At 34.9% G+C, this 25,504-nt stretch overlaps 1 protein-coding gene across 1 annotated transcript; it reads right to left on the reverse strand.

Moving 5' to 3' along the window:
- Positions 1 to 383: 383 nt before the first annotated feature.
- Positions 384 to 25,504, reverse strand: LOC136823982 (trafficking protein particle complex subunit 11-like). The gene is made up of 36 exons (XM_067080137.1): positions 25,260 to 25,504; positions 24,954 to 25,123; positions 24,585 to 24,655; positions 24,329 to 24,443; positions 23,639 to 23,711; positions 23,411 to 23,437; positions 23,201 to 23,274; positions 22,841 to 22,937; positions 22,468 to 22,601; positions 22,116 to 22,176; positions 21,666 to 21,746; positions 21,346 to 21,427; positions 21,092 to 21,171; positions 19,605 to 19,683; positions 19,044 to 19,098; positions 18,535 to 18,615; positions 18,108 to 18,172; positions 16,847 to 16,908; positions 16,044 to 16,182; positions 15,625 to 15,697; positions 14,010 to 14,067; positions 13,277 to 13,420; positions 12,946 to 13,127; positions 12,261 to 12,386; positions 11,847 to 11,881; positions 11,418 to 11,509; positions 10,795 to 10,854; positions 9,335 to 9,394; positions 8,907 to 8,972; positions 8,417 to 8,524; positions 8,009 to 8,060; positions 7,162 to 7,291; positions 6,605 to 6,687; positions 5,277 to 5,410; positions 1,176 to 1,346; positions 384 to 698 (listed from the first exon to the last, which is right to left on the reverse strand). The coding sequence occupies exons 1-36, from the start codon at positions 25,458 to 25,460 to the stop codon at positions 642 to 644; spliced, it is 3,378 nt and encodes a 1,125-aa protein (XP_066936238.1). The 5' UTR covers positions 25,461 to 25,504; the 3' UTR covers positions 384 to 641.

The raw sequence follows: 25,504 nt of genomic DNA on the forward strand, positions 1-25,504 counted from the left end.
TTATGAATGTTTTTTTAAGCAAAATCCAGATGAAAAATTGATGAAAAACCACTATTTTGAAGATTTTGAGACAAAGAAGCATTTACAAAAATTTTCCGCAAACATTTTTATTGTTTGGTAAAAGATACACCATCTACTGCGTAAATTTTTTCAAAATGTTTTTTCTTCGCCGAAACTAAGCTCTTCAAAGTTGAAATACTCTTCCTCGCAAAAGGAAATTCATCCAATTTTTTCAATGCAATTTTTAAATTTTCAGATTCAGGAATAGTTTGTTTAACAGAAAATGTATAACATACCATAGTTTTGTTGGTTACATCAGTCAGAAAACACATCTTAAACACGGCAATTATGAAAAATTCACTATGGTCGGAGCCCTTAAACACGAAAAAAATTTTCCCGAAGCAAACAATTTATCATCATCACCCTATCATTATGTACAAACACGGCACTGAATTTTATTCAAATTCCCAAAAAAAAACACCCAAAGATTTCAGAAATTTCTAAGTGTTCCTCAGTTTCTTATATTTAAAAGTGGATTGGGATAGCGGTTAGTTTCGTTTTCATGAAAAAATACATAGAAGTGACCCAGTAGAAGAAGTAAAAATAACGGAAAAATTTCTGTACAAATTTCTACAAAAAATTCATTTGACTTGAATGTCTTGTGGAGTAAGCGGTTCTTTGCGGTGAGTTGCGTGCGGCTGAAAATACAAAAGAAATCTCTAATGTCACTACATGGGTTTCATGTAGAAAGTCACGGAATAATTTCGAGTAAACAAGTTTCCATCACTAGAAGAGTTTCATTTCAATTCACGTTTCTCACTGTTTTTACAAAGAATATCGGAGGAGTTGCTTTATATAGAGGTTTTCCACTATTTTCCAGACTAATTGTAGATTAGTCTACTCTGAAGAAGAAGTTTTAAATCTGAAAGGATGAGGTGTGACGTAGCCTAACTGTGCACGTTTTTCAGAAGAGCAAACTATATAAGAATATAAGGCTTCATGGGCCAAAATATTAAGAACAAGTTAAGAACATTTTAAGGCTACGCAGACTCTATTTCTAAGAAATTTTTCAAAAATACTTAAAATGGTGAGAGTGAGAATATTTTTTAAGAACATTTTTAGGCTTGAAACTAAAAAAGTTAAGAAACATGTAGATGAAACAGGAAAACGTGTACCTTTACAAACGCGTGTGTTGGTAACATCTTTTGAGTGATTGCATCACTGTTGAGCTGTTGATATTGTGGCAGGTTGACGTGAAACTGTGGTAACAAGACTTCTCCACAAACCAATGGGTACATATTGTACGACAAACTGTGCTTCTTATGTGGGAGGATACGTAATTGTACCTGAGGAATAAAAAGAAAAAAATCATCAGAATATGCAGTAACATTTTTGGTCAAAGGTTCTCAATAAAAGCAAATTTTTAATTCAGTAATCATGTTTTTATGTCTGTGCACTCTTTTGCGAATCGAGTTTCACAAAGACAATTAAATGATGACGGAAGATAATTTTTCAACGTATTTCTTGAAGAGAAATTTGAAAATATTTATGCATCCCCCCTGGTCTGTAAATTCGGTACAAAATAACATGCAACAAGCAACATGCTGAATGGACCTACCTAATGATTAACATCAGATGAAAATAAGAAAAAAGTGACAATAACTGTACAAAAATTCAGAATGGAAAAATAAAGCTTGTGTGTTGAATAATGTAAAATGGTAAAAAGGAATTTCCCCAAATACGAAAATCACTTTAACCATTCAGGCCCAAAAAACCTTTTAAGCTGTTTTTGGCCCAAATTTGGCCAAAAAAAATTTCCTTAAAAATCTGGCTCCTTCACATTTTGGGCATTGCCATTTTGCATCATTGTGCAAAAAATCAGAAAAAAATTATGAGTCAACATTGAGAAAAGCTATATTTTCTTATTTGGTTAAAGGGAATTTCCCCAAAATACGAAAATCCGTCTTTTAAGGCGAATAAGAATTTTCCAGGAAAAACCACTTCAGCCATTCTTTAGAGAATCTTGCCCTCCATCTTTGTACAAAAAATCAGAAAAAAGTAATGACAGGATTTTGCACAAAGTCCAAAAAACCCTATTTTTAGGCAGTTCTTGGCCCAAATTTGCCCAAATATATATTTTTTCGAAAATCGGGCTCCGATACATTTTAGGCATTGCCATTTTGCATCATTGTGCAAAAAATCAGAAAAAAACAAGCAACATGCTGAATGGACCTACCTAATGATTAGCATCAGATGAAAATAAGAAAAAAGTGACAATAATTGTACAAAAATTCAGAATGGAAAAATAAAGCTTGTGTGTTGAATATTGTAAAATGGTTAAAAGGGATTTCCCCAAATACGAAAATCACTGAAACCATTCAGGCCCAAAAAACCCTATTTTTAAGCAGTTTTTGGCCCAAATTTGCCCAAAAAAACGTTCCTTAAAAATCGGGCTCCGTCACATTTTGGGCATTGCCATTTTGCATCATTGTGCAAAAATCCTAAAAAAATTATGAGTCAACATTGAGAAAAGCTATACTGTCTTATTTGGTTAAAAAAAATTTCCCCAAAATACGAAAATCCGTCTTTCAAGGCGAATAAGAATTTTCCGGGCAAAACCACTTCAGCCATTCTTTAGAGAATCTTGCCCTCCATCTTTGTACAAAAAATCAGAAAAAAGTAATGACAGGATTTTGCACAAAGTCCAAAAAACCCTATTTTTAGGCAGTTTTTGGCCCAAATTTGCCCAAATATATTTTTTTCGAAAATCGGGCTCCGACACATTTTAGGCTTTGCTATTTTCCATCATTGTGCAAAAAATCAGAAAAAAATAACGAGTCAACATTGAGAAAAGCTATATTTGCTTATTCGGCAGGTACAAAATGCATAAAACATAATGCATATTGCATAATGCATAATAGTATTGTGTAATTTACAGAACGATTTTATATTTTCTAAAACCCTCCTTTGCAGAGGCTAAAACTGCAAAAACCTCTTTAGAAGAGTTTCTTGTAAACATTCCAATCAGAGAGATTTCCCCAGACATAATATTTACTTTTCGAATCCGAACGAAAGAGAAAACATTCGAATTATAACAACAAAGGGTTTTTCAGCATAAATAATAAGAAGATGCAACAGATCAGAAAGGTTTCCCCCTTCTTCTTTCTCAAAAAAAAACATAAACATTCGAATGTAAAAAGATTCGAAGTCTATTTTCTTTGATATACCTTTCTTTAATTTATATTGGCTGGATATTGGCTTATCTAACAAAAAGCATTCACATGGTTAATGCTTTGTAAGAAGGAAAACCCGAGGAAAACCCGTTGAAATTTATTAGCACTTTTTCGAAAAAATCTCTGAGAAAACCCAGAAAGATCTTGCTTTAAAATTTACGTTTTCGAGTCAGAAAAGTAATATACGGAGGAGATATTTTCGTGTTTTTACTACACTATACTACGTTCTGTAAAATACAAATATGAAAATCAAAATGGCGACAAGCATTTTCAGTGGATCATGGATTTTCTTCATCATCCAAAATTCAAATTTACAGCTTTCTACCCTTTATTTTCTGGTAGAAAATGGTATATTTGTTTTGTTGAAAGTATTATCTTTCAAATTCTCCTTATTATAGCCTCTAAAATTGACATTTTTCAAATATTATGCTTTATGCATTATGCAATATGCATTATGTTTTAAGCATTTTGGACCTGCCGTTTGCTTATTTGGTTAATAGGAATTTCCCCAAAAATACGAAAATCCGTTTTATAAGGCGAATAAGAATTTTCCGGGAAAAACCACTTCAGCCATTCTTTAGAGAATCTTGCCCTCCATCTTTGTACAAAAAATCAGAAAAAAGTAATGACAGGATTTTGCACAAAGTCCAAAAAACCCTATTTTAAGGCAGTTTTTGGCCCAAATTTGCCCAAATATATTTTTTTTCGAAAATCGGGCTCCGTCACATTTTAGGCATTGCCATTTTGCATCATTGTGCAAAAAATTAGAAAAAAATAATGAGTCAACTTTGAGAAAAGCTATATTTTCTTATTTGGTTAAAGGGAATTTCCCCAAAATACGAAAATCCATTTTTTAAGGCGAATAAGAATTTTCCGGGAAAAACCACTTCAGCCATTCTTTAGAGAATCTTGCCCTCCATCTTTGTACAAAAAATCAGAAAAAAGTAATGACAGGATTTTGCACAAAGTCCAAAAAACCCTATTTTTAGGCAGTTTATGGCCCAAATTTGCCCAAATATATTTTTTTTCGAAAATCGGGCTCCGACACATTTTAGGCTTTGCTATTTTGCATCATTGTGCAAAAAATCAGAAAAAAATAACGAGTCAACATTTCAACATTGAGAAAAGCTATATTTGCTTATTTGGTTAATGGGAATTTCCCCAAAAATACGAAAATCCGTTTTATAAGACGAATAAGAATTTTCCGGGAAAAACCACTTCAGCCATTCTTTAGAGAATCTTGCCCTCCATCTTTGTACAAAAAATCAGAAAAAAGTAATGACAGGATTTTGCACAAAGTCCAAAAAACACTATTTTTAGGCAGTTTTTGGCCCAAATTTGCCCAAACATATTTTTTTTCGAAAATCGGGCTCCGATACATTTTAAGCATTGCCATTTTGCATTATTGTGCAAAAAATTAGAAAAAAATAATGAGTCAACTTTGAGAAAAGCTATATTTGCTTATTTGGTTAATGGGAATTTCCCCAAAAATACGAAAATCCGTTTTATAAGGCGAATAAGAATTTTCCGGGAAAAACCACTTCAGCCATTCTTTAGAGAATCTTGCCCTCCATTTTTGTACAAAAAATCAGAAAAAAGTAATGACAGGATTTTGCACAAAGTCCAAAAAACCCTATTTTTAGGTAGTTTTTGGCCCAAATTTGCCCAAATAAATTTTTTCTCAAAAATCGGGCTTCGTCACGTTCTGGGCATTGCCATTTTGCATCATTGTGCAAAAAATCAGAAAAAACTAATGAGCCAATCCTGAGAAAAGCTGGTAACAGACGGACGGACGGACGAACGAACGGACGGACATGGGTTAATTTATAGAACCTCCACCGGGGTACCCGGAGGTAGGTCCAAAAAGATACAAGAATTTTATGAAATAGGCTTATTATAAAAATAATAATCTGATTGTGGGTTGATATCAAAAGCCATGATTACTCTTCAGACCTTGTTAAAAAATATATGCAACAGTTTATTTAAAAAACTGGCTAAAAACAATAAAGATAAAATATTTCCAATAAAATTCCTGTTATATACCTGACTGCTACCGGCTAACATGAAAGCGCCGCTTGCTTTAACCACCACTTCCACTTCCAGGACGCGGTTTGTATGATTGTAAACGGTGTAATGACATAACATACATTCTTGCATACGTCCGTAAGGTGGAATCGCTAAGAAAAAGTGTAACAGTTTCAAAGTAAAGAAAATTTGGCGGATTTGGTCAAAATCCGCCCAATTAAGTTCCCGCCAAATCTAATTTATCCTCCCAAATGTGTGCTTTTTCAGGCTTTAGAGCAATTTTTTTTCTTATTTGATGGCGTTTTTTGGACAACAATGTCCTTCATCCGCCAAATTAAATTCCCGCCAAAATGTCTTAGGAATGCGTGCTCTGTCCATTGCTTAATCATTTGAAAAAGTACAATTTTCAAATTTCAAATGGATACTGTTTTTTACAAAGCCCTTAAGATTCTCGTTGTTTTTGATAGTGGAAAGACAAGGTTTTCACATTGAGTTTAAAGTCCGAAGTGAAGCCACTTTGTTCTCATCCAGAACGCGCCTAGAACGCGCCGCAATCATGACGACGGATTATATCTAGTGGTTCCTTCGTTTTTGAGGACTGCATTTTTTGAAATCTAGCGATAGATTTTACTTTCAATTCGGTGTTTATTTAAAAACCACACGCGGGCGTTCTAGATGGGAAATAAGTAGCTTCATTTCCCATCCAGGAGTCTCGAGTCTAGCCCGTCGGGCCTGGAAGTCAATAGAAAGTCAATGGGTTCACGCTTAAAAGTTAATAATTATCCCAATGAAAATGAACTAACTATACATGCATTGGTAGTGCCCACTTGGCATTGAAAGAATGGCCATTATCTTGATGTACCGTCGTTTTGGGTAAGTGCTCTATCTGGACTAAGATTGCATTGCCACCTTTAGCGGAAAAAGACCAGGTTTTTTAAGAAGAAGACAAGGAAGCACTCCGGATAGTTGAAAAACGAGCCGTGGAAAATTAGCCAGTTTTCTTAGTCAACCCAAGGTATTTTCAGTACCTCTAGAAAAAAATCTTTTACGATACTCAGATGGCTATCCCGGGAAAAAAAACATCACAGAAGAGTGAGTGGAATCTTAGTCCGGAAAGTAAAGTCTTGGCCCGAAACGACGGTAAGAGGGGTTGAGATGATATTTTGATAGATAAGGGTACAACAGGGAAAATTCCATTTTTCAACATAATTCCATCGTACCTCAAAATAAAGGCTGAAATTATCCCGACTTTCTATGTCTCTGTGGGAAACTATTTTTCTAAAAGGATCGTATTGTGTCAAAATGGTAGACGGAGTTGTGGAAGCTTCGACAACAAAAATGCTTACTAGCTTCGACAAAGAAAGGGATGAACTCCACATTGACGTTCGGTAAATTCACTTTCGTTGTCACTACTTTCTTTGAAGATCTCCTGAAAAAAAGAAAGATAGAAAAGACATAAGACTAGTCGTAATGTATAATAAGCGTTGCAAAACGTTCCAGATCCATCGTTTCGCAAGTTCCAAGCAATATAGAGGCTTGAGACAACTTGCTATAAAAACTGTCTGTAAACCCTAACCAGAGACGGCTCAAGAAAGGGGGCGAAAGGCCTGAAAAGAAATTATGTACTTAAATTTCGCTGAACTTAATTTCGCGGATGGCACTAATTGGTGACAGTATTTTTAGGATTTTTTACTTTTTACTGTCAAACCATTCATTTTGGTTGTTGAAATATGCATTATTAGCGCCTTTTTGATGCCAGTAAACTTTCAAAAAATATTCATTTGACATTTTATTAGATTTGTTTAGAAATATTTCGCGGATATGGTCTTTCCAAATTTCCATTGAGGCTTAATTTCGCGGATGACACCCAAATCCGCGAAAATTTAACCCATTAAAGTAATACCTCTTCCAATTGACGAGATATCGTCCCATTTGTAGTGTTTTATGTGGAAGGTTCATCAAAGATCGATGAGTATCCAAAGGCGCCAATAAACAAGAACATTCACTGGCGATATCGTTTTCCTGTAATTCAACTGGTGGAAACGAAAGAAACAAAAATTTTATATCAATTAAACAGGAAATTATCTTGTACCCAGAACCCCTAAATATTAATTAACCAGGAAACCAGGACCATTACATTTTGATTTCCTGATGACTATGGTACAACCTTTTGCGAGCGACTTCGAAATCATAAAATTTCTGGCTCGATATTGACGTCTAATAAATACTAAAGTAAACCATCCTCTCAAATGTTGATATTACAAAGTATTGCTGTATATTTCTACACGAAGGCTTCTTTGTGGAAGGAAGAATAATTGAGTTTTAAGCTGAAGGGCTTAGAGGCGTATCTTCAACGCAAAGTGATGCATTATAATGTGCTCCAAATTTCGGCTGACAGAATGGGATCTCGCATTGTCCTTTGTTTTCGCGTCATTTTTCAAATTAATGTCGATAAATGTTACTTCCAATCCAGCGTTTATAAGAAAAGCACGCAGGCCGCGCAACTTACCTTATCGGGAAAAATTCGTCGGGGAAAAGTGACGAAATTTTGGCCAAGTGACGAATATTTTTCCCCGACGAAAATTTTCCCCGGCGAAGTTTTCCCCGATAAGGTATGTAGGAAATAAATTGCTTCAAATCGTAACCTTCTTTTTTGGGAAGAAAACTTAAACAGTCAGTGAAACAGAAGTAGACTGATTCTATTGGTAGGTCTATCGAGCAAGGGTTTAAAAGGAGGAGTTGTTACTTACGACCGGCTATCTGTGACGTCAGATTTCCATTTGCTTCTTGAAAATTTTTAGTCTGCAAAAAAAAATCAAGAAAGTCTTATTACTACCCTAACCATGCCCTTCAAACGAAATACGCCGAAGGTACCATAGTGTTTATCTCAAGTAGCGGCAATGAATTTTTGAAATTTCCATGAATATCGGGTCTGTTTGAAGACAAATTACCTGAGTTAGAAGAAGAATTTGAAGGATTCTTGACATATTTGAAAGCCATTTAAAAAGACTGACACGCTGGACTATAAAAAACGTTTGCATTAGAGACTTGTTTTAGACCTAGAGACGCTGATTATATATCTGGATTTAGATCTCATTTATTTCTTATGATTATACTATTAACTTGATATGACCTTTCAATATTCTTGATGGACTTACCAACACCATTTCACTGGATGTGATATCAATTGGCCATGGCGATGTACTTTTGATGTATGTTATTGCTGTGAACGTCTCGCCCACGTGCACTTTATCGATTTGTTGAAACTGATCGATCGCAAAAAAAAAGAGGAAACGAGAATAATTGTATTGTGGAAAAGGGTTGGGTTCATGTTTACAGTAGGTGTGAATATTGAAGGTTCCAAAGGTTGTGTATTTAATTTTTTTCTTGTGCGTACGCATTTTAAACATATTGTGGAGCTGCCCATGAATGTTTTGGCTAGTGGAAATACTGTCAGTGATAAACGGATTTTCAATTAGCACATATTCTAGAAATTTTGGTGAATTATGCAGATTAGGAGACGGAAGCTTCTCTTTATACAAATCAACGGAACGTCAGAACTGTACTGTAATCCAAGAACCACAAGTTGGATTAAAAAGTAGGATTATCCTAGAGTTACGGTACCGAATAGTTTCTAGAGAAACATACCTTGAGACTTGCGATCTTGACAGAGATGGAGAAGGGGATCTGGATGTTCACTTCCACTGATTCATTCTGAAACAATTTGTATTTTTACAACAATTAAATACAGCATTGTAAATGCAAGAACAAGAAATAATACAGTAATAAAAAATTATAAAACTATTTCGCAACTCGAATAGATCTCTTCAATGTTTCAAGAATTTCCGTTAAAACTCTTTTATTTCGTATACGGGAATGAAGGAAATTTTCAAAATAATTAACTTCCTAATTTGTAATATTTAATCTCCCTCAAAACAATGGGTTCTAACCTAAGATTAGCACAAGTACACTCTCGGTCATTATCACAATTTTAAAGACAAATTAAATCACTGTTAAACACACTAAACTAAAAGAAAAAGAAAGAAAGGGGGCAACGATAAAGAAAATCAACATACCTTTGAACAAGAACAATTGACCATTTCTTCACCAACCGAAACACTCATATTATACGTCACCTAAAAATGAATTCAAAAAAATGTGTTTTCGTTCAGCTTTGAGAAAACACTATTTTAATAAAATTTTTGTGCTTTTCCGCGGAAATTAATCTCGCGAAATCGCGTTCAGGATCTACGTGAAATTTTGAAATTAGACTTTTTGGCATAAAACACAGACAATCAGAAAATTCGCGATTATTTTTCCTCTCGATAACTGAACCCTCAAAAAAGTGCTTAGTTTTAATGGGTAAATAACCTTTTTGTTTCGGATTTTTTTTAAATGGTCTGCAAAAGATTGAACTAAAGTCTGTTCACGATAAGTGTGCACTCTTTTTTCTTTTACATATAACTTTTGAAGGAATTCTTCAATCTTTATAAATTTGGTATCGTTGGAGAGATATTTGTGAGTGGAACAATTTGAAATAAAAAGTTTTGAAGAAAATTCTAAAAACGAAGATGAAAACGAAGAAGAAAAGAATGAAGATCTTGTAGAAAAGTGCTATAACTTTCATTTTCACTGGAGAGATTATTTGATCTTAGGAGGTCATCAAGGTGAAAAAATTTCACTAAAATATTTATTCAATATAAAGTTATGATACAAAGTAGATAAGTGATTGACCCCAAAAAACAGCAGAAAACAGCAAAAAAACAACATTTTTAGACGTCAATCACCTTATAACTTTGTTTGACATCTTTTGACTGAATGATTATTTTTGAGAAATTTTTTCACAGTGATGACGTTCGATGATCAAGGATTCACTTCAGTGAAAATGATAGTTATAGCAATTTTTTACAAGATCTTCATTTTTTTCTTCTTCATTTTCATCTTCATTTTTAGAATTTTTTAAAGATTTTTTTATTTCAAATTGTTCCACGCACTAATATCTTTCCAATGATACCAAATTTATAAAGATTGAAGAATTCTTTCAAAAGTTATAGGTAAAAGAAAAAAGAGTGCACACTTATCGTGAATAGACTTTAGGTATCTAAAATTTTCGGAAAAATTTCCTAAATTAATGTATCAAAAGTAATGACTCTTTTTGTACGAAAATTTGGGATGAAAAATTGGTCAAAAGTCACTATTTTTAAGATTGAAACAAAGAAGCTTTTACAAAGATTTTTCGAAAATCTATTTTCAGTTTGGTTCAAGATACACCATCCAACGAAAAAAAAATTCCAAAATGTTTTGCCGAAAAATAAGGCCCTCAAAGTTGAAATACTCTTCTTCGCAAATATCTTCATTTTCTTCACCATCAAATTTTTTCATCCCGATTTTTACCTTTTTAGATTCAAGAATAGTTGGCCTAACAGAAAACATATAATATGTCATGGTTTTGCTGCATAGATCAGTCAGAAAAACACATTTAATACATTTTAAAAATGGAGTGAGTAATTGCATACTGGCGTACACGGCATCTTACCTGAAATTCAATCGTCCTTTGACCCATCTCATTTGCTTTCAAATAAATTGTTGATTTTTCCTGTGATGAAATAAGAGATTATTACCGCATTACTTCGAATAAACGCCCCCTTCTTTGAAATGCCCCCTAGAATAAACGGGATGAGCTGGAGTTTTTACAAGATACTTCACTAATTTGTCATTTAAAGGGATAGAGATGACGCGTTCTTTAGAAAAAGTAATAAGATTCTTTTATTACATCTTAACGACCAACCAAATCAAATAAGAGCTTGTAAAAACTCCAGCTTGTCCCGAATAAACTTCCCTCATAAAATCCAAAAGAGTTTAACGCCCAGGGCTTTATTCGAAGTAAATACAGTAATCGTCAGCCCTGAAATTACACTCCCAAAGGAGGTCAAAAATTCTTCAAAGTTCAAAGTCAAAGTGTCGAATCAAATCTTAAAAGTGAAAACGAATCGTTTTGTTTGCAAATCAAGAGTTCAACCCAATTATCTAGTTCAATTTTATTCAGGCTATTTATTCTGTGAATTCTATATAGTTTGTATTTTCTTCTAATATTGGTTAAGACTATGGTTTGTAAAAATTAGGCCTTTTTTCACAACAATGACATGATTAATTTCTTACTGTTTGACCTGTCTCCATGGTTTTGAGATCTACCTCGATTACGCTCACTGCGTTTTCATCTTCAGCCGTATCTTTGTATAGCGAAGGGAGAGCTAAAATGGGGAAAAAAATTGTTATCTTACTTCTTTGCAGCGGTATGACGTCAGAAGTGGACACCATGGTTTAACTCGCTAAAGATGAAATTATATAAACAACACCTTTTGGCTAGCCACTTTATGCTTTTTGATAGCCTGAATGGCGCTGATAAGTGATAAGATTTTACTGGACTCAGCGCCATCGAAAATTATCAGAAATCAAAGTTCAGTTAGAAGTAGACTCTAGTATTGTGTGACTTTCCGTGGCGTAGAATATTCTAAATACTCATAAAGTATTTTGTACCAACACACATGATTATTACTTTACAAATATACTGCTACTGATATTACTTACTTTTCTCAGTGGTAAGGGTCTCGGTGATCTTTAATCTGCAAAATGGAAGAAAATAATGTTCAAGTACTGTGCAAACTTTCTTAAGGACTAATGGAAAAAATTGTTTCCAAGAACATCTTTAAAAAGTATGCAATCAAAAATATTGTAAGCTAAGCTGAGGGTTTAGTAATTTAATTCAATTTTACTCCAGCGGTAATTTAGCAAGATAGAAGAATGTATCACTAAAATGCGTCTTTCCACTTTTTTACTCAGTGAAACAAGCAATTTCCACAGCTCAAGCTACAGTTTTGAGACACAGAGTCTTCCAGGTTAAAAGTCTATTATTTTAGGTCTCAGGTTAGCTGTTATAATACCCCTCTAATTATTTACTTGAAAGTTCGCTGATTCCATAATACTACTTGTGAATATACATACCTCGTATTATTGATCTTGTCGCTTTCAGTATTTGTGATGGTCACAGTCAAAGGATAATATTCGTCAACCAATGCTGGTGCATCATGGTGTACCGACATTGAGATGAGTGAATCACGTGGCAAAATACTGAAAGATGAAAGGAAGGTGAAATTGACTTAAAAGGACCGAAACCACATTTTTTATCTCGTCAGGAATCTTTTTTAAGTACCTAACTTCCTTTAGGAAAAGATGGATAGCTTCAAAAGATGTAAAGCAAAGGTCAAGTCAAACATTAGTCAATTATATGATTCTGTCTGTTTGAAATGCCATTCACGCACCAAACAAAAAAAAAAGGTTCTCTACCTAAGAATAAAAATTCCACTTCTTATAACCATGGGAGATTTCATGTAATTTCACTTTTGAGGAGAGTGGAGTCGTAGTTTTGACGCGCAAAATCGAGAACGCTAAAAGTGCTAATTTACCGTCGTCCTCAGTCAATCGGGATCTACTCAAAGCAGAAACTAACCGTCTCCGTCACAGAAAAAAAACATAAACTTGATGATGATTCTGAATTGCAAAGTCAATAATCTTGATTCTACTGTTTTTTCTCAAAATTTTCAGTTACAATGCCAGTGAATTTGTTCAAATTGAGGAGACGCTACTGTTTATAACGAGCTCGACCCGGTAAGGTATTTTATTTTCTTACTCAGTGATGGGTGAAATATGAATGGAATCCCAAAGGATGTTTCCATCGGTAGAAGTTTTGATGGGTAATCGTCCTCCACCGTAATTGGTTGAATCGAAAGAAGGAGAAATGTTGGCGTCCAAGCCAGATCCTGTCCATGACAACACGATCGAATCTCCAAGGCGTAGATATAGTTGTTTGACCTGTTTTGGGGAAAAAAGAAATCGTATAAAGAGTATATTTTTCATCAAAGTTTAGTCCTCCGACAGCATAAAGTCACAAAGTATCTAGTATTTTTATCTTATTCTGGAAAACAAATAATGGCAGAAAGCTTTATAAGAAAAAGTCATACCTCTAACTTTTGTTCGACATCATCAGGCGAAAGGATGAATTTGAATTCTTGTATCTTCACTTTCTTTGGCTCGAGGTATAAATCGGAATTTTCGTCCGTTGCATGATCTGTCTTATCTTGTTTCACGCAACGCTCGTCATAAAGCTGGAAAGAGAAAGAACTGGTAACGGCAGCTAACGAATTTGAAAAAAAGGCTACCTTTTACGTTTATGTAAAAACAGTTCAAGATATATATAACTATTGCTAATGGGAGCCTAGCGTTTAAAAGGGCATGCGAATTGACGGATACAGTACATTAAAGGTAGAAATTTTGACGGGAAGAAAATTTGGCGGATTTTGAGGATATGGTCAAAATCCACCAAATTAAATTCCCGCCAAATTTAATTTTTAACTTCACCCGCCAAATTAAATTGCTGCCAAATTTAAGTTGCCAAATTTAAGTTGCTCTATTTATTCCCCCAAATGTGCGCTATTTCAGGCTTTAAAATAAGTTTTTCCAAATTTAATTTTTCAAGTTAACCGCCAATCAAATCCCCTCTGGAAAAGCTTTTACGGCCATCCGCTAAATTAAATTCCCGCCAAAATTTCTTCCTTTAATATCTTTCAGTTGTTTAACGCGATCGTGTTAAATAAATTTAAGCCAACTTAATAAAATGACAAGCAAAATACTTTCCTCAGTTTTCAATGCTAAAACCAGATTTTTTCTTTCTATTTTATTCAAAATTGTACATACCGTGTTATTAAATTTGACGCCCAGCTCACTGAACCTGATTGGATACATACTACACGCCCTAAATGAAAAGTGAAGACTCTCGAGTTAAAAGACTTGCAGGAAAGCCTGTAACAAGGACTTAGGGTTTTAAATCACTTCTTTTCTATGTAATTTGCACGACACACGTAGTTATTAAATTACATTGAAAGTAACACAAGCGGCTTTCTCTAGCCTGGAAAGAGTAGAAGATTCGCTTCTAGTAGCTTTTGGTTATACTTCATTCTCGTGTTCGCATCAATGGTAAATTCAGCGACGAGTTTGACGTAAACGTTGGTGTGCATCAAGGCTCAGTCCTGAGTCCTTTGCTATTTATAATTGTCATGGAAGCTCTCTCTCGGTCATTTCGTACCGGTTGTCCTTGGGAATTACTATACGCAGATGATTTGGTTATTATTGCAGAATCTAAAGAGGAGCTTTTGTTCAAGCTAACCCAGTGGAAACAGGCCATTGAGTCAAAGGGTTTACGTGTGAACACTCGGAAGACCAAAGTAATGCATTGCAAACATGGTCTGAGGGAAAGGCAAAAGACAAGTAAATGGCCTTGTGGTGTCTGCTACAGAGGTGTAGGGAGCAACTCTATTTTATGCCGCCAATGTAAAACATTCATAAACGATGCTCGGGCATAAAAGGGCGTTTAAGGGAAGATTTTAACTATGTTTGTCCTGCTTGTCTAAATCCTGTTGTTGTACCTCCCTCCCCTGTGTTTTCTATAGACGGTTCAGATCTTGAGGTAGTACCCGCATTCTGTTACCTAGGTGATATGATTGGGGACAATGGAGGCTGTTTTGATGCAATTACCTCAAGGGTGAAGTCTGCGTGGAATAAATTTAGACAGTTGTTGCCAATTTTGACTAATAAGAGCATCCCATTGCAATGTCGTGGTCGTGTCTTTACTTCGGCCGTAAGGGGTGTTTTGCTTCATGGAAGCCCGACCTGGGCAGTCACGGTGGATGACTGTAGCAGGCTTGTTCGAAATGATAACGCGATGGTTCGTTGGATCTGTTCAACTCGTCTGGCTAATAGGATTTCGATGACCCAGCTTAGAGAAAGACTTGGTATTCCATGTATTGAAGACTTAGTTTCCCAAGGTAGACTTCGTTGGATTCGGTCATGTGCAGCGTATGCACGACGACTGTTGGCAAAAAAAGATGCTCACTCATGTAGTGCAAGGGAAATATGTTGGCAGACCAAAAAAGAGATGGTCGGACAATATCAATGCGGACATGAAGTCCCTCAATGTCAACATCGACCTGACAAACGATCGCATTGCATGGCGTACGGCCATCAAGAGAGGAAGGCGTCCAACCCCAGCTGCTGGGAACAATGGACGATAACCGTGCAGTAAGTAGTAAGTAAGTTCATTGTCCGGTAACAGTGGGTGTGTCACGTAGATTTAAGTAACCACCGCAAGTATTTATTCTCTGAACTCTCTGAGCTCTATCGGTATCACAACCAATACTTTTGAAATTATTAAAATATCGTGTATGAAGGGAGCTAGCAGGACGAAAGTTGTTATACTTCACCGAGACATTACTTCATCTATATCTTCGGGTTGCGTTGATTGCATAAGACTTACTGTAAATAGACTTTGATGGAGGCCATTTCATTCAAATGGAAATTGTCAGCTTCTAAAGAGGTCTTGCATTGAACTAAAAGAAAATGAGCACTTATCATTATCATTTCAACCGAGAATTTTTGTTAAATTTGGAGCTATCAAACGGGACAAATAATTAAGCAAAGTTGAGACCGCTACGTACAAATCTATATAGCTCCTTTCTGGCTATCATCGTCTTCCTCACATTACATGGAAAACGGCAGCTTAAGTAAATTCATTAAGCAAGTTTTAAGAATTTCCACCGAAATCAGCAAACAGTGACTTTGAAAATACTACCTTATAATAAGCCTTTTCACGCTCGCTCTTAATTCTCCACAAACTAAAAAACAACGCCAACAAGATCCAGCGTAAAAATGGCCGATAAGGTAACAATATCTTACCGAAACCAGCTAGACTGGTGACATCGATAGTGTAAATAACAGTATTTTCGTTCGTTTGTTGTAACAGTTCTGACCATGATTGTTTAGCCTGTATGATCGATTCTTCATCGCATCCAGGCTCTGGTTCTGGGATAGTGTTCTGAAAAAAGAAGTCACAAAATAAATCTAATAGGCCTTCAGGAAAGGAGGGTTCCAATGAGGAATCTTTACAAAGGATTCTAGGAAAATCACATCTTCGAATCGATTCTACTACTTCTTAATAAGAGAATCTGCCCTAGTAGACAGCATTGAGTTTAAAGCCCGAAGGGCTAAGGCAAGAAAAAGTGAAGTCACTTATTTCCCATCCAGAACGCGCCTAGAACGCGACGCAATCATGACAACGGATTGTATCTAGCGGTTCTTTTGTTTTTGAGGACTGCATTTTTTGCTGGCGATAGATTTCATTTTCAATCCGGCATTTGTGTAAAAACAACGCGTGGGCGTTCTGGATGGGAAATAAGTGGCTTCATTTCCCATCCAGGAGTTTCCAGTCTAGCCCTTCAGGCTTGGAAGTCAATGGTAAACAGTACCGCTTGAATATTTCTGATCCTGATTTTCGGTGGTTATAAATACACCCCCTTCTTACAGACCCAGTGGGACTCCTTCCCAGTGGAGAAATTGGCCAAAATATCATCCCCAGTGAAAAATTATACTTTAATTTTTTCATCCCCGCTGAAAATAATCGGATGCGTTCAAAGATTTTAAAGGAAGAAGAATTAGAACAAGGAAAAGTGTAAATATAAAGAATGGTGTAAAAGACTTACATTAGCGACTCTCATCAAGTTCATTTGAATCCTCGTCTTTTCATCATTTGATATTGAACTGTCTGTTTTCATATGATTAATATCGGGTTAAGAAATAATATTTTGGACAGATAAATGATTCTTACAAGAGTTGGCGGACGGCTCGGTATTTATGACATGCATCACTGCAATGTCTTCAACATCTCACCATAGACCCAACAGGCTGATTGGTTGAAAATGACGTAAAGTCAGCCATACGAGTGGCATCAAGCTAACTTACAGTGATTGACTTACGATAACAAACACATTCATATTTCAAGAAGAACAAGTGATGCTTTTATGGGCCTACCTACTATTTAACACATATATAATTGATATCTACGTGAGCATGACCGTTAAACAATTCATCCAGATTAGTCGTTTGTTTCTTATAAAAAAACGTTTAGAAACCAAAATTTCATACTCTTGAAATATTTTTTCATGTTCAAGACTTAGTGAGCAAAAATAACATCTATCTCATCAAAAGATTTAGTAATTTGGCTAAGAATATTGATGTATGCTTATAAATAGTGATTCTTATAGATAAAGATGCGTTTTTTTGAGCTGAAAAATTCTTTTTTAACAAAAGTCTGCTTGAGCCATCTTTTACCTACTTTCATGCAAAATAATCTGAAAAAAAACAATGATCCAATATTTCACAAAGTCCAACAAACCCGTTTTTAGCCGTTTTTTTTTGCCCAAATTCGCTCAAAAACATTTTTTTTTGAAAATCGGGCTCCGTCACATTCGAGGATTTATAGTTATGCATCTTTGTGCAAAAAGTCATAAAGAATGAAAGAGCCAATCTTGAGAAAAGCTAATACCTAAGTAATTAATAATGTGCTTAAATAAAAAATTATCGAATTTGGCCAGTTTCTCTATAAAAACACGCCAAGCAACCAAAATTTCATTTATAAACACACATATTCTTCAAAAGAAAACCCTCATGAGCAAAAAAAAAAACATCCACACATTTTGGCCACCACCATTTTGCACCTTTGTACCAAAAATCAAAAGATTCCCATGATTTAATCCTGAGAAAAGTTAGTAACAGACGAACGGACGGACGAACGGACGAACGAACGAACGAACACAGGTTAATTTATAGGACCTCCACCCCACAAGGGTAGGTCCAATAAGAAGAAATGCTTTTATGCTTTTTTACCACAGGCCCTCCTTTTATTCGAGTTAAAAATATAAAATAGAAAAATAGAAAAAAATAGCAAAATTAATGAAAAGATACGTTCTCCAAGTAATTCCAAGGAGAAGGTTATATAATCTTGAGCACTTGCTGTTAAGTATGCACATCTAAATAAAAATAATTTGAAAGTTTTCAGACCATTCATTATTTAGAACTCAATAGTCAACACTCGAGCGAGCCTTTTCATTGAGCACTCTTGGTGAATTGATTTATTTACACATACATACTTGTATAGTAATATTTAAAAAAGGAAAGAGGTCTCAGTCCAATGACAAGAAAAACGTATAAATATCTTGAAATTTTAGTGAAGTTGCGCCTTGATTGAATAGATTCGATTGGTTTTCAAAAAGAGCTTATCTATTATCAACCGCTTCATTTGAAGACGTCAGCATTATAGTTACCATGTCAACCAAGATTCTCCTATGCAAAAAAAATTTTTGATAGATTTAGAAAGAATAGAAAATCTCACCTAAGAGCGGTGACTAGTAGACTGGATAAGAGTTCAAACCAACGTTCTGCTCGATAATATGGTGCAACACGGTTCAAAAAGCTAAAGAAAAAGGGAAAATCACCAGGTAACAACAAAATTGTGAACATAGATAATCAGTTGCAATAGCGTGGTTGGTCGACCAAATTTGGGGCAACATGGAGAGGCAATTTTCGAAAGTTGGGATTATGGTGCTCTCTATTATTGAAAGTGAAATAGATTGTAAAATTTGGTGAGCGAAGCGAGCACGAAAATTATTAGGTAATTTTTACTGAAAACTGCAATTGCTAAGGTGTAAAAAATTCAAGATTAGTAATCAGAAACATCTTTTTGCTCACTTTGTCTCTCAGCGCCCCCCAAAAAATCGGCCTCTAGGGGACACTGCCAACTACCCCCATTCAGTTAATCTGAATCGGAATCATCTTGAATTTGAGATTCGTATTAAAAGGCTCGATTTTAGCAAATTTTTATAATGTTTCCAGTATGTTTACTTCAGAGCTTTAGTGTAATCTTTTGCTTTGAAATATTCTTCTCCCATTTGTGTCACTAAAAACAAAACATAAGTGCTTGCAAATAAATTAAAGATAATCAGAGATAATTGAAAACATAATTGAAAACATTATTACAAACATAATACGAAAACACATAACTCCAGAGCTACACGGTTCTTTATTGGTGCTTTATCCTCGAAATGAAATCATTTTGCGAGCCAGTCTAATCGGTGAATAAAGAGAGTCGAGACTATCGAAATTTTGAGCTAAACGAATTTTTCCCCAATGTAAATCTCTACAGGTCAATCTCAGCCGTGCTGTGACAGAGTTTTAGAACTAATTAAAATTGTTTCAAACGTAATTTCTAGTTCCAACTCTTCTCAGATGCAATCATCAGGCACGACGGAAGCTTTTTTAAATCTGTTACGGCGAATGAGGAAATTTAAGCGATTTTACCGACGACGAAACAAATTTCAAGATTTTTTCAGAAAATCTGCCGTACTCGGTGCACCGTGCCTGATCATTGCAGTAGGAATAAAATCACAAAACAGTCAGTCTTACTACAAGATCTCTTCATGCGTCCACATTTAAATTCTCGGAATTGGCCAACAGCATTGCTCAACAAAGGTATGATCACCAACTGCAAGACAAAAGAAATTAAAGTCACATCTATTTTTTTCAAACAGATGCATGAATCGAAAATTGAGACAGATTCTGAAAATCTAATTTCCTTTAAGTAAGTTCGGCATATTATTTGCGTCACCCAATAAAGCTCAGAATTCTTGAGACAGATCCTAAAAGTTTTTGTTCTCTTATATATGGCTGGAACCCCCCCTGGCCTGAGGGGGGGGGCTAAAAGGTCGAGCAGCAATTGGTACCTGATTTTAGCCTGTGGCTAGGGGGGACTAACCATGTTAGGGGTCACCTTTTCAGATGGACCTAGGGGCTAGATTCTATGTTTGATGATTGAATTATAAGCAGCCTACCAGACCATAGGTTGGCACTTTCTCATCTTATATTTTAATCTAAGCAATAGTAATCTAATAGTAACTAATCTTACACTTTGACATTTTGAGTCTACACCTACTGTTGTGCTTTCCATATTTTCACCAGCGTCTTAGAACATCTTGCGCTAATGTTTTTAATTTTTAAATTTTATTTCATCCTTTATGTTTAAAATCACGAAAATGTCCGTAATGTATTATGTGATAATTCAATAGAACTAGAATGCTAAAAAACTGACAATTTGGTATCTAATATATTATCTGCAGTGACGTAGCAACCTGGGGGGGAGGGGGGCTATGCCCCCAATAATTTTTTCAAAAATGGTTATTTTGCAAAATGCAAAGTTTTTCTTTTTTAATCTGTCATAATTGTCTTATAAGTGCATGTTTTGAGTGCATTTTCAAGCAATCTAGAGCTCAAATTTTCAAAATTTCCCCCCTCTGGCCAAACCGGTTGGCCCTTGCGGTGTCACTAAACTTCAGCCCCCCTAATATAAAAATGCTTCCTACGGCACTGATCTGTAAAAATTCTTTAATCCTGTTGCATTTACTAAGATAAAAATTTTGTTTGGCAAGGGATTTGCACCCTGACTTACAAAACCTTGATAATCTGGCATGAACCTTCAATACTTAGCTTATCTCTTATTTCTTAGGGCATTTATTCTATTTAGCAATAAGCTAAACTAACTGCTGTATTTGTTTGATTGTTTGAAAAGGATTTTCGAAAAAATGTGACGTGTCATTGGCTTAGGGGTCACCTAAAATATTTGGCAACCAGGGGTTACCTAAATCTTAGGGGTCACCTGAATTCTTAGGGGGCACCTAAAACCTGCTGACAAGACTTGTTATAGCTGTTACATTTTATACAAGCTCGGCATGATATTTATGGCCCCTAATTAACTTTAGCTCAAACTTTGGCAGTGGGGGATCAAAATCTGGAATAACAATGGAAATCAAGGTATGATAAGGTATAAAGTATTGATCTGAAATTTGATTTCGTGACTATTTTTGTATCATCCACTAAAAGATTGACTTTTTACTTACGAAATGTTCAACAGCTAATTCTTGAGCTTGTAAACATAAAATACCAGCTTGTTCAAGCCCTGGGTCAGGTGCTTCGTTAGCTAGAAAAGGAGAATCATAGTTGTTATCAAACCTGAATCTATAGTGAAACAAAATAACATTGAAGATTCTCTCTCTAAATGATCTGAATTTTCTTAATTCTTATTTCTTCCGTTATTCTCCCGTTATCCTTGGATTAGAATTCCCAATACATTTATAAATGAAAATTGTGATACCTTGACAACCAGGTCTCCAGGGTCGCTGACCGTAAAATTCAAGATGACCAGACAAAACATCTGAATTGACTGCCTCTGAAAACTATAAAAAGTACTAAAACTTGTCAATTGATGAATTTTTCAAACATTTCTGATAACTAGAATCCGTTTAAACAGTAAGAGGGTATCTTAGACACAAAAGCTGACAATCCAATCCAGACAATCCAAGGGGCTATCAGTCAGGCCAACAAAGTTAAAATTTTACAGGCACTTCTCAAAATGAGATGTATGAATTCAAATGATTACCAAATGAAAAAAGAGAGATGCAACAATGATTGTACCTGGCAAATCTTTTTACAATATTCTCTTCTAGTCATAGTTGCATTCGCTGCAGATTGGTAGTAGAAACCTGGATGTTGTGTCTGGAGAGAAAAAGAGGAAGGAGGAAAAGGGTTATGGTACTTTCTCTAACAACAGATAAACAAATATTTATTAAAGAATTCGGCCATTGGTAAAAAGATCATATTTCAAAGAGGATGTGTTAGAAAGCTTCTTGGTAAGTAGAACACTAATTTTTCATTTCGTTTTGAATGAACTTCGAAAGCCTCACAAAAGTTTTCATTAGCGCAAACTTGTACAGTGGTCAAAGCAAGGTGAAAAATGAAAAATATAGATGAAAAATGGATTTTTACACAGCAAATTAGCACAAATTCTTGAAATTTTGGTGAATTATGCAGAATTTTGAGATGGAAAAATTTGGGACGAAAAAAATTTTAACATTGCTAGTAAACCTGTATGGCTTGTAATCCATTCTTGATAGCCTCCTGGAAAAGTTCTCCAAATAAATGAAACCTAAATGAGAAAATGAGAATAGTTAATTGCTGACTGAAGCTTCTCTTTTCTTGCCTTGTCCTGTATTGACCATCTAAGAGCCGTTAGAACCGTCTACGCTATAATGTCCTACCTGGTTATGAAACACTGACACATTTGGATTAAGTTAATCGAGCAATAACCTTAAATAGTTTAAGATTAACTCCAATCTACCAAAGATTTAAATAATACTTTATTGAACAAAGTGATAAAAGATAAAAAAGATATTCATTCAAATTAATTGCGTCTGAATCCAAATGAAGATAAACTAACTGTTTTGCCACCCAGGCAAAGTGTTCGAAAAGCAGCTCAGATGGTCCAGATTTTTGTTTAAAGTAATCCATGTGTTTTCGGAATTGACCAATAGCATCTAATGGTGCAGTTAGTTGAAATGAAATCTTGCAAATCTAAAAGAATAGAAACATCCGTGACATTTTGACTCCCCCAAAGTTTGATGACATTGCCCCCCGCACAATTACCCCCAGGACAATTGCCTCAAGACAATTGTCTTTGTCCTGGGGGCAATTGACTGGGGGACAATTGTCTGGAAGGCAATTGCCTGGTGGGCAATTGTCCTGAGGGCAATTGTCCTAGAATCCAAAGTTTTAACTCAATGAACTGTAGATGAATGGAGCAACCAACAAACCTTGTAGTTCAAGAATCCTGCACATAGTTTGATTTCTAAGTTGTTGATATCAGTTAAACGATGCTCCAATAAGTACTGGTATGACTGTTTGTAATGTCTGAAAAGAAGAACAATAAAATAAAATAAAATGAGCATATGGTTTGTCTACATTGCAAGTCTGACCCTTGCAATTAAAAACACTTTCTTATTCGACCAGACTTCCTTAATTTTCACAACCCTTGTATTAAAAACAGCAAAAAAAATTAAAAAAAGGAAGTTTTTGTGGAAAATGAATCCATTTTAAACGCCATTTACCTTAATCAAAATTTAATTTATTTACAATTGGAATTCAAAAATTTGAGAAGACAATAAAAAACATACTTTAAGGCAGCATTGGGATCTTGTTTGAGTTCATTATAAAATCCAATCTTGAATTGATGCCTCACATACAGAAGCTAGAAAAAATGGAAATAATTTTTATTATTATGCTGTGTTGCTTCGTTCTCATTCAAGAAAAACAAAGCCAGGAAACAATTAAAGGGGAATGCATCTCCAAAAATGATCAAGAAAAGTTTAATTAAGTCATTATACCTGATGTTGAGACTTGTTTAATAATTCCTGAAAGAAAATGCAAAATTTTGGCTCATTGATTGACTTTTAACACTACGTTACACTTTGTGACTGATTTCATTTCAATTAAAATCAGCTTTTCAAATACTGTAAATAAATCACAAGAAGTCTAAAGCTACAGAGGCATTTAATTCCCAGCTCGAATTTGAAAAAATAATGCACTCTAAGTCAAGTTTGAGAAGAACCAACCTTGTGTTGTTTCACGTATTTGGCTTCTGCTGTGTAATAAGCTTGGGCTATTTCGTAAAATGCACCTTCCAACCTAAAAATAATAAAATGTTTAATTTCGCTGCTGTAGAGGCAAAAGGTGTCTGAGAAAACTAAATATTTTTTTTACTTTGCTGACTTAAATATTTGAGATGGGACCTTTTCTCTTGTAGATAGGATCCTTCTTCTCCACTAAAGAAAAAGTTTAGTTTCTTACAATTTTAGGTTAGAAAAGCAAACTTTCTCAAACACTAATTTTGAGATTGGACCTTTTGCCTCCATGGTAACGATTTAGTGTTGTAAAATGTTCAGCTAAAATTGATGTTATAAAGGAAAATTTAAGTTCAAGGAGGTTTCTTCTGTCTTTTAAGAATTGAAAATCCTCTGAAAACTAAAATAGGTTTACACCAAAGACAAAGTAGAATACAATGTCTTAAACAATGACAAACTGATAACCCAATTTTTGAGAAATGCAACATGCAAAAAGAATTTTTGATGGAGAGAGGGAGAAAGGGAGACCTTTTATAAAAGCACAAATCAAGAAAGATATCTAGCGCACTCAATTTGTTTTCAAATAACATCATAATTCTAGGTCAAAACAAACATATTTAAGTCCATAGGTAGGACTTACTAAACAAATAGGTCTAAAATCAATCATATAAGAATAAAAACCTTGTTACATAGCCATGAAGGTGATCACTGAAGGGAAGCACAAAGAGTGATTTTGAAGGAAGCTCACAGGCTTGACAAAGCGATTCTGCCCTATGAACAGCTTGTGGATCCTCACCTGTGAAATGTTAATAGAAAACATTGATTTTGAAGGAAGCTCCAACACCATTAGATCAATTTGACATTTAAAATTTCAGAGCCAGAGAACTAATTATACAAACCTACCTAACCTATTTGAATTGTAAAACATTTGACCTACCTGGAGGTAATGGCATGTTCTTTTGAATCAAGACAACAGCAATCTTTGAATTTCTGCCATACAAACTTGATCTGAAGAAAAAGATAAAGACAAAGATACATTAGGACACTCCTTCGGACAAATATAAATTCAAACTTTGAAATTTAAATTCTAGCTATTGAAGAAAAGAAACGTGTGCTTTGTTTTTCATATTTGCATTTTAATTTATTTTCGATATTGCAGTGACAACAGAAGTTATAATAACAGTCCATGTAAAACTAAGCAATTTTATCCATGAGGAGAGGAGTCGCTTGGTGTGTGTCTTTAATAGGTTATATTTAACCTCTCTACTCTGAATACCAGCACAGCCAAACATGGGAAAAAGCATACCTGATAACAGCAACTCTCGAAGCACATTCCGTTTGTTTTTCTTTCCATTGAGGATCATTCCAATCCAAATCATAAAAGACCACAACAAGTGCTGGGAGCCCACTCATATGCTTTTTCATCCAATTTGTTTTGAAAATCCCTTTGGGAATGTAGAATTCATAGGATGATCGCTACAAAGAAAATTAGCGAAATGCAATTTAATAGAAAACAAATACAAATTATAAAAAAGCTAAACATGTGATTGGTTTATCTTACCCTATTTTTCATGCTGCGAAAATAGAAAACCAAAATGAATTATTTACTTACCTGTTTTGGCTTTTTTCTTGGAAATTCTGCATCTCCAGGTATCAATTGAATATTTAGTACTTTCTCCTGCCTCCTATTCACCGTAAAAGTATCCCAAATAGACCGGTGCATTGCATTGTTTTGGGAATCTAACCCAGCCAATGCAACATAACCCAAAGGTCTTGTAATGAGCTCATCTGGAAACTCACAAGCAGACGCCATTTCTTTTACTTTAGTTCATCTATAAATAAATAAATACAAAAAAG

The sequence above is a fragment of the Clytia hemisphaerica genome, unplaced genomic scaffold, assembly GCF_902728285.1.
Source record: "Clytia hemisphaerica strain Z4C2 unplaced genomic scaffold, Clytia hemisphaerica genome assembly, whole genome shotgun sequence".
NCBI classification, from domain to species: Eukaryota; Metazoa; Cnidaria; class Hydrozoa; order Leptothecata; family Clytiidae; genus Clytia; species Clytia hemisphaerica.